General features: G+C 42.5%; 1 protein-coding gene across 1 annotated transcript; it reads right to left on the bottom strand.

Annotated features, from left to right (window-relative positions):
• Nucleotides 1-550: 550 nt before the first annotated feature.
• LOC125552994 lies at nt 551-6,862 on the bottom strand. The gene is made up of 10 exons (XM_048716714.1): nt 6,590-6,862; nt 4,840-5,729; nt 4,394-4,523; nt 3,851-4,299; nt 3,661-3,741; nt 3,462-3,560; nt 2,009-2,167; nt 1,835-1,921; nt 1,659-1,730; nt 551-1,150 (listed from the first exon to the last, which is right to left on the bottom strand). The coding sequence occupies exons 2-10, from the start codon at nt 5,623-5,625 to the stop codon at nt 857-859; spliced, it is 2,157 nt and encodes a 718-aa protein (XP_048572671.1). The 5' UTR covers nt 5,626-5,729; nt 6,590-6,862; the 3' UTR covers nt 551-856.
• Nucleotides 6,863-9,692: the final 2,830 nt, after the last annotated feature.

The raw sequence follows: 9,692 nt of genomic DNA, 5'->3' as shown, positions 1-9,692 counted from the left end.
TACCTTTCTAGCCAAGTTTATACATCATCTATTTGGGGTCAGAGAGAGTAGTCCATATAAAGGGCAACAATTATGATTTCTACTAATTTTTGTGTTTGTACACAAAGCTACTGAGGCGGGACCTAGACTGATTGGATTTGTCCTGGAAAAGGTAACAGAGATTTGTAACTTAAACATGATGCTAAAGCTCACCAGATGATGATGGAAAGTGTTTTAAGGTTTGTGTCATTATCAAGCTTAATCATCACGCAAAGCAGGGACATGTCACTGCCACTGTGGCTAAGCAGAGGCACGTCACTGTCGCCAGTGGTGCCTGGTAGCTTCTTTTTTGATTTGCTACGCCATTTGGTTGGGAGCTTAATGGTACTGGTGAGTGATGGCTACGTACAACTGGACATTTCAGCAGCTAGCTTTCACCATCATGTATGCTATCAAGTGTTGAGTCAGATCAGAAGACCATGAGAACTACAGCAAAGTCAAGATAAACATTTCCACTGTTCATTCCAGTACTGATACCTCAGCAAAATAAATGCAAGTCCATCCCGAGAAGAATAGACAAGTTTCCAGATATAATGACATATATTTCTTGCACTTAGCGTAACATTTTTGGGCCTCATTGTAAGGCAAGTAACAATACATCCACCAGCATTGCCATACACATACATGCTCTCGTTTTTCGTCGGAATTTCGATTCTCGAAATTTGAAATCTTACCAAGTCGAGTCAGGATGTTCGATGGTGTCTCAGCGTATGCGTACCATGCCAGCCTTTAGCATCTGGGGATGAACTAAGTTGGCCATTTGTCTTGCGCGGATGCACTCAAAATGGTTTATTTATCTTTTCCCTGCCCAGGGGAGTTACCATTGCTTCTTGCCCTTCCTCTTTTTCCTGTTACTACTGCTGCCGCCGCCGCCACCACTACTCTTTGCATGGGTTCCGCTGCCTGGAGAAGGGGGGTCGCCTTGTGCCTCAAACATGCCAGACTGCATAGCGTTCTGCAGCCACTCAAAGAACTCCTCATCGACTCCTGCATCCATGTTCGGGATTCCACCCCTTGGCCCTGACGTGCTCCCTTTGCCACTACCTTCCTTTGCCAAGCTGGCATTCACGTGGAAGGTCGGCTTGTGGGTGTTCGGTGGGCATCTCATTCCCTGGAGAAGAAAACAGAAATTTGTGTATCAGTTCATAAATTACTTTGCTTCTCTTTTTGCTTAATAGGCGGAGTGTGAAAATAATGACCCTGACTGGAAGTGTGTCACTCCACTCGACGCCTCAGATTTCAGAAACCATGCAAAATTCCTCTAGCTGTAGCTATGATTTAGTACGTTTACTGCTTTCCTATGCACCATGTATTTTTTTTATCTTAATAGTAAACTGAGAACTGGAGACAATGCCCACAGAGATTCTGGCTAAACTTCAAACTAACAGTGGCAAGTGATCCCCTTACTGAACTTACTGCACTAGTACAAAGTTTCTTGGTCACAGTTCTCATGAACGAAACACAGGATTTCAGTGATTCAAACAGATAAGCATCTAACCATAGTACCATACCATATAGTAGCCATCCTTACAACACATAGATATGTACTGACCAAAGATCAAACTTATGAGCAATCAAATGTAATAAAGAAGATATTCATAAAACATATAAATTTTCACCTGACAGCTGAACCACTCGGTGACATCAAAAATGCTACTTTCAGCACAAACAAATGCACGAGGCAGATCGGGCTGCATAAATTGTAAATATCACAAGACATCAGTCACAAGACATTTGTGGTGGCTAAAAGTTTTTGCAGTTGGTCATATCATGAGTTGGAATAATCTGATATTACCTTGTGCAGCATCCCAAATAGGACCGGTTGAAATGACTGCTCAACCCATCCATCACCATCTTTAGCCTGATGAAACTCTTTACAATCCTGTGATGAAGAAAAGTAACTTATACAGAACATTTACTAGTAGCACAGAATCAAAAGCAACCACAGCCATATACCAAAAGAAAATACCTGACACCATCTGCCCTGCAACTTAGGTCTTCCTGTATAAATCCACAGATGGAAATCGCCACATTTCTTGCAGGCTATTCTTCTCGATAGAGCAGAAGGTCCTTCATCAACACCTTCAGAGGGGCTAAACCCTTGTTGGAATGTACCATGTCCTCCTTTCTAGTAAATAAAATAAAACAGCAAAGAAATTATGGCTATCAGATGAGTAGTCATATTTGATACTTTCTAAACAACAACAACAACAACAAAGCCTTTAGTCCCAAACAAGTTGGGGTAGGCTAGAGGTGAAACCCATAAGATCTCGCAACCAGCTCATGGCTCTGGCACATTGATACTTTTTAAAGAGGATAAATTAAAGCAAACTGCAAGACTACGAAGCTGTATTAATATGTAGATACTACATCTACTATTCTTGTGTCTTCTGTTTTTATCTCAGACCACCTTGGCAGAATGGATTGTTAAACCAACAAACATTTCCCAAACACTAGTCTCATAAACAACCGATGGCAGTTGCAAGAATAAATTTTACAATTGCGACACAAAACGATACATAATATTAGGAACGTCACACTATTCAGACTGACAAAAAAATTTACTGCAACGAATACATATGAACCTATTGCATGTAACATGATTCCATACCCCAAAAATCGAACTGCCTAATGTCTGAAGTCACTTTCACATCAAAACCATGACACCAAACCATCATGGAAACTGCATGTTTGCATCAGAGCAATCAAGGACACCGTCTACAGCTGGGTCAAAAACCAATGAGCAATTGTTGCCACTGAAACCATCCAGCACCCTTCTGGTAAATAATGCTTTTCCAAACATTAAATCAGGGCTTATGGACAGCAAAATATAATGTTTTTCCAACACATGCCATGCACACAAGAACATTGAACTTAACTAAACTGAACAGTAAAATCCATACCAATTCCCTGGCCAGATCAACTTCCACTAGGAACTTAACTAAACTGAACAGTAAAATCCATACCACTGGTCAAATCAACTTCAACTAACTATGACTATTACTGGGCCAGCCTTTCGAAATTGTCCTCAATTAACTGAGACCAAATGAAAAAAAAAATGCATTGCGATTTTGCAAATCCAGCAAAGCACAAATCAGCCAGATCCAAAATCCACTCGTAAGTGGTAAAGTGATTGCTGGCAGTTTAAATTTCTTTTTCTCAGGTTAACCTGAAAAACATGAACTATCATGAAATTGAATAGTCCAAATGCAAACCCTTCTCATGCACTTCAAAAACACGTCAATACACCATAATTAATTGAAACATCACAGTAGGGTGATTCTCTCGTCCAGCTAAACTGAGTACCTTTCCCTCACACAGGAGCCAACTAGCATGGAACTACTTTTAAGGAAAGAAGATATAAGAGAAAACAAGCAAAGCATAAATATTAAACATCATTTGTAAGGAATAGCTAGGAAAACCTTTTGAGAAGCACCCTGGAACCGCCTGAAGTAGTTCAGTAGCTCCTCCCTCCTTAACTCATCATCATATGTCTTTCGTTTCACTGAATCAAGAAGAACCTGTGTGTACAGTTGTGGACTCATGAATACATACATGATCTTATAAAAAGATATATTTTAATTGAATATGTAATTATTTCAACAATGAATGGATGTGAACCTCATATGCGTTTTGAAGCTTTTTAAATGCATCAGCAGCTTTATCATTGCCCATATTCTTATCAGGATGGACTAACATAGCCTGCAAAATCAGTAATCACAATTAACAAAGATATAACCAAACCTTGCAGCATATGAACATTCATATATGGCACTCATACAGCTGACATTAGTTTTATCTTTAGCATCACCTTTTTCTTGTATTCTCTCTTGAGTACTGATACATCTATGATTTCATACGGGCGAAATCCAAATGCTGAATAGTGGTCGGCGCAATTCAATAAACGTGCCACTTCATCTTCAGAGGTTAACTCCTCAGCTCCACTTGTTGACGGATCACCAGGGCCACGATTAGAAGGTTGAGTATATCCAGAATGTGAGCTGCTGTCTTTTGATGATTGCTGAAATTCCCCAAAGAAATTGCTTGATCTGTCTGAATTTTGATCAGAGTTCCTTGAAGAACCATTTTCATTGTCTACATTTTTCTTCAGGAACTGGACTAGAACGTCAGTTGAAAAGAAAGACAAATTCAGGCTCAAAAGTAATCCAAGCCATCCAATGTAGCTTCTTGCACAATACATTGAATATAGGCAGGTGACAAGCAGAGCAAATCGTTCATGCTTCAACAAAAAGGAAGCACCTGCATTTTAAGCAATGTTAGTGAATTTTATACACTATGAAATGTTTAGTAAGAGTGGTCTCAAAGGAATAGTAGACAAGTTGTAGAATATGACCTCCAACAATTACTACAGTGCTTGTTGTCCAAAAGCTTCCATACAGCCATAAAATCACCACTGCAAGCACCGCGACAATCAGGACAGCAAAACCAATACCAATAAAAGCAACCACAGAAGCAGCAATCACCTGGTCACAAAGAGAGAATAGCAAATATTAAAATACTGCCAGGACATTAAGCACATCTACTTTGATTTGACAATTCAAAGTTTCAAGCAAGAGAGAATAATAAACCCTTAGAAAGGCATCATCAACTGCAGAAGACTATACATGTTACATGGACTAAACAGGCTAGTGATCAGAAATTTTACTGAAACTACGCTTGCACTCATGAGAGGAAAGTGCAGAAAATAAATGTTGACCAAGTCCAAACCACTGTTAGCACAGTAAACATTAAATTGTCAGCAAGGCAACTAGAAAAGAAGAAAAAGATAGTTGGTCATACCATGAACATGAGCATTTTCTTTATCCCAATCATTGCAAAAATTGACAACATGCTGCACCAAAGTACTGCAATAAGGGAATTTGTCCCCAGACGAAGCAGAGAATCGAAGCCCCTTATGTTGCAGTCTAACCAAACAGTCAACAAGAGCAACATCAGCTTTCCAGCACTAAACATCCAGGCCCGAGCAATAGGATAAACATACTCCATTTTGCTGAGGGCATAGGCACGCCCTTTTTCTGCCATTGCCATGAAAGCTGTGATAGCTGGCCTATTTTTCTCAACTAATACTTTGCTTTCTTCCATCACATACATCATCGAGGTTCTAAAAAAGGATGCAGCCATGGAAGTAACATGCCTGGTCTTCTCTTTGACTCGCTCTGTCAAAATACGCAATGGAGTTTGTTCTACTGATGAGTTTTTACCAAAGCCACGCCGTGAGGATTTCTTGCCATCTCTTCTTGGTCTGGTACTGCTGAAAGGTGGCCCAAGTTCTTCTGAATTTTGCATATCAGTACTGATATCTTCTGGTTGTTGTTTATGTGAAGTTATGTCATCAGATTTACCAAAGGAGGTGCCATTGCTTTTGTTATTCTTCTTGTTGCTTTTTGTTTTCTGGCCAGTGTTCCCTCCAGAACCATTTGATTTACCTTGAAGATGTGAACTTGGATCTTCACCATGCACTGGATCTCTTTCTGGTGTATTTAGTATATCACCATTAGTTGTATTTTGCCGATTAGGTGAAGCAAGATTCGGACCACTTTTACTTTGACTTCCTTTTCGCGCCATGATTTCACTCAAGATGTGGTGGATTCTCAGTTTAGGCAATGCATCACAGTAGTTCACACGGAAGGAGTAGCATGTCTTTCCGTTTTCCCTTGGTCAAACCCTACCTGCGGATACAGAACAGCATATCATAAATATTGATTCCAAAGTAAGAAATATTTCAAAGACATTGAACCCTTCATGTCCACGACACGCAGACAAACAACCAGAGAAGTGTCAGATTTTGCTACTCGCTCCGAACCATATTAATTGTCGCTGAATTAATATGGAACCATATTATCAGCGACAATTAATATGGATCGGAGGGAGTAGCTAAATTGCTAGGCCAAATGGCCAATGTCATAGAGTTTGAGCACATCACTTCCCCAAGAGCAAGTCCAGACTCTTAGGGGCTGTTTGGATCGGTGCCCTTGCCTGCCTAGCCAATATATCGGTGTTGACCGGTGCTTCGTATCCTGTTTGGATGGAATCCAAATTTTTGGCAAGCCAGCCCCACTTGAGCCTTTCCACTCTGTTTTTGCGCCAAAGCGCTGGCGAAACGGTGGCGGACAAATCGCTCGCCGATATTTTGGCGCGCCAACGACGCCCATGATTTGGCGGGACGTGCCTGGGCAGGAACCAAGCAGCCCCTTAACTAATTCGAAATTGGCAAACTCACTAGGCTATGGCACAAAATTCCTCCAAAACTAGACAACAAAAACAACATCTCTAAACATAACAACAAATCGATTGATCCGAGAAAAAATAATTTTATAGCTCATAAAGTAATAAGATTTCTCTCATAGTGACTATCGAATTCCCCCAAATAAGTTCACAGGTCACCACATAAGTTCACGGGTCATTAAAAAGGCAGCATCTCATCCCTCCCACCACGCCATTGATCAACCTCCGCCACAAGACCTAGGGTTTATTAGGGGACTGCACAAATCACGCGAAGGAGCATACAAGGAAAGCAAGGAACCCTCACCTGGCGGCGTCAGAGCTCCGCGGGAGAGGCGGCGCGCGTCGGGGACGGGCAGGCCGCGGGGCGCCGGGGCTCCACGGGGAGGGGCGGCGTCGAAGGGGGCCGGGGGGCGCGGGGCCTCCGTGCGAACAGCAGCGTCGGGTGGCGTTGGAAGGCGCCGGAGTTCCGCGGGGAGGGCGGCGTCGGGGTCCGCTGGGCGGCGCCGGAGAGCGGAGGAGGGGGAGCGAGCGAGCGGGGAACAGCACGGAGAGGGGACCAGCGCGAGAGGGAGAGGGGTGGGGGGTGGAGGGTAGACAGGGGGTAATTTGGTCTTTTGGCGTGCCCCGAAGAGGATCTGGTGAATCCGGCTCCACGTGGAACATGATTTAACCGTTGATGGTCTTTCTCTCCGACTCAGATCAGATCGGACGCCCAGGCAATACGGTGGCGCTCTTTGTATGTTCTTGTTTGTGCACGTGTCTTGTGTTTTTCTCACACAAGTGGGCCCAGGGGCTATCTTAGCTAGACCTGCACATGGGCAGCCCGACCCGGTGGCCCATACCCAAAAGCCCGACATCTGGGCCAGGCTTGGGCTCAGTTTTTTTAGCCCAAAGCCCGACCTGAAAGACCAAATGAGGCTTAAATACTTATTTTAGTTGAAAAATAGCAAAAACAATATATTAAATGCCCAAAAATAACAAATTTAAATGAAATTTTGTATTGTTCAGGTGTTTCGGGTTGGGCCGGGCCTAGGAGGTTTTTCACTTTGGGCTTGGCCAGACCCTGGGTATGATCAGGTTAAATCTTAGCCATGGAATTGGACAAAGTTGCTTTAAGATATGTGAGATCTTTTGGGAAGTGGAAGTGAGAAGAATCCTTCAAATCCTGTTGCCGAATGGGTAGATCGGCGATCTCGTAGCATGGCAATATGCTAAAACAAATAGCCTCTCTCTTCGTCCATCCTATTGCCTTGAATGGGAGTCTCAACACAGTAAGCAGCTAAAACGGGTCATGGGGCAGAATTGTTCACAAGCTAGTATCATTTGGAAGAAACTTTTGAAGTGTGAAAGCACAAGTGCTCCCTGGGTGATTTTGGTACTGAATGTCAACATATCTCTTGTTGGACTAATACTTTTATCTAGTATATTTCAGAGAGTTCAACAAAGGCGTGGCATGGACAAGAGGATGTGGAACGCCTTCAAGATGCTAAGGACAAACATTGGCAAAAGCTCAAGACTCTTCATTTTCATTTTAGTGATCCAAAATCACATTGAGTCCATAGGAAAGCCAATACTATTAAAAGGGGATGAGGTGTTGTTTAATGGCTTGCTTGCTCAAAGTGCTTAGTGATATGCTCCAAAGCCCTCAACCACTTTCTCATTTCTACATATGTCCCAAATCAAAAGTCAAACTCGGCCCCACCGATTTGATCTATCCGGCGCCACCAAGTTCACTTGACATAGCCACTGCCAGAAACCCTAATCAGGTCGGTCTCATCGATGGGATCTCGGTCTCACCAAGATGGGCTTGCAAACTCTCTGTTGCATGTTGCATGTTGCATGTTGCATCTGTTTCGGTCTCACCGAGATATGCAGTCGGTCCCATCAAGTTTACTTGACAAACTCTCTGTTTTGCTTATTACCAAAATCGGTCTCACCGAGTTTGTGTAATTGGTCAAACTGAGTTGAGGTTTTACCCTAACCCTAGCACATCGGTCCCACCGAGTTGATCACATCGGTCCCATCGAAAAGCCTAACGTTCACATTTTGAACTAAATCGGTCTGACCGAGTTGCAGTATTCGGTCTCACCGAGTTTGGTGAATTGTGTGTAACGGTTAGATATTGTGTGGAGGCTATATATACCCCTCCACCCATCCTCCATTCGTGGAGAGAGCCATCAGAACGTGCCTACACTTCCATCATTCATTTTCTGAGAGAGAACCACCTACTCATGTGTTGAGACCAAGATATTCCAATCCAGCCACAAGAATCTTGATCTCTAGCCTTCCCAAGTTGCTTTTCACTCAAATCATCTTTCCACCATATCCAAATCCGTGAGAGAGAGTTGAGTGTTTGGGAGACTATCATTTGAAGCACAAGAGTAAGGAATTCATCATCAACACACCATCTATTACCTTTTGGAGAGTGGTGTCTCCTAGATTGGTTAGGTGTTACTTGGGAGCCTCTGTCAAGATTGTGGAGTTGAACCAAGGAGTTTGTAAGGGCAAGGAGATTGCCTACTTCGTGAAGATCTACCCAAGTGAGGCAAGTCCTTCGTGGGCGATGGCCATGGTGGGATAGACAAGGTTGCTTCTTCATGGACTCTTCATGGGTGGAGCCCTCCGTGGACTCGCGCAACCGTTACCCTTCGTGGGTTGAAGTCTCCATCAACGTGGATGTACGATAGCACCACCTATCGGAACCATGCCAAAAATCTCTGTGTCTCCAATTACGTTTGCACACTCCAATCCCATCCCTTTACTTTCTTGCAACTTGCATGCTTTACTTTCCGCTGCTCATATACTCTTGCCATGCTTGCTTGAAATGTATTGTGAATGTTTAAACTTGTGCTAAAATTCCACCTTAGTTTTTCCTTGTTGAGGGTCTATTCACCCCCACCCTCTAGACACCTCTTCTCGATCCTTTCAAAGTGCTTTCTTACCCTCCATGCTTACTAGAGGAAGAAATGAAATACATGATCCTTTGAACTCATTAGGTGAAAAAACTATTTTTGATGACTTTCATGCTTGCTATATTGAAGGCCATGATGCCCCTGTGATACATAGAGATGAATATAATATTGTTATTTGTGATAAGAATAAAATTATTAGTGTTGCACCCACACTTTATAGTCCTATATCATGCTTTTGAACTCCCCCAACTACACTATATAAGAGAAGTTTGCTTTTGTTAAGGATTATATTGGTGGCTCGCAACTTACTTATTCTCATGATGCTACTAATGAAAGTTATATAATTAACTTTGTTGCTACTCTATAATTATTTTGATAAAGGAAGAAATGACGAGCCTCTCTATATTTCTAATACACTAAAATTACAAGAAATTGGCATTAGCATTTACTCTGTATTCATGAATTGTTCTCTTACGGCATGTCAATGCACAAGAA

Source organism: Triticum urartu, chromosome 4 (genome assembly GCF_003073215.2).
Source record: "Triticum urartu cultivar G1812 chromosome 4, Tu2.1, whole genome shotgun sequence".
NCBI lineage: Eukaryota > Viridiplantae > Streptophyta > Magnoliopsida > Poales > Poaceae > Triticum > Triticum urartu.
The sequence above is the reverse complement of the archived record's forward strand: the minus strand, read 5'-3'. Positions and strand labels throughout refer to the sequence as shown.

Excerpts from the sequence above, each read along its gene's own strand:
- LOC125552994 (XM_048716714.1), bottom strand. The coding sequence starts at position 5,625 with ATGGCGCGAAAAGGAAGTCAAAGTAAAAGTGGTCCGAATCTTGCTTCA. Across the intron at positions 4,524-4,839 it reads AGAAAATGCTCATGTTCATG|GTGATTGCTGCTTCTGTGGT; the intron begins GTATGACCAACT and ends CTTTGTGACCAG. Across the intron at positions 1,731-1,834 it reads TATTTGGGATGCTGCACAAG|CCCGATCTGCCTCGTGCATT; the intron begins GTAATATCAGAT and ends CAATTTATGCAG.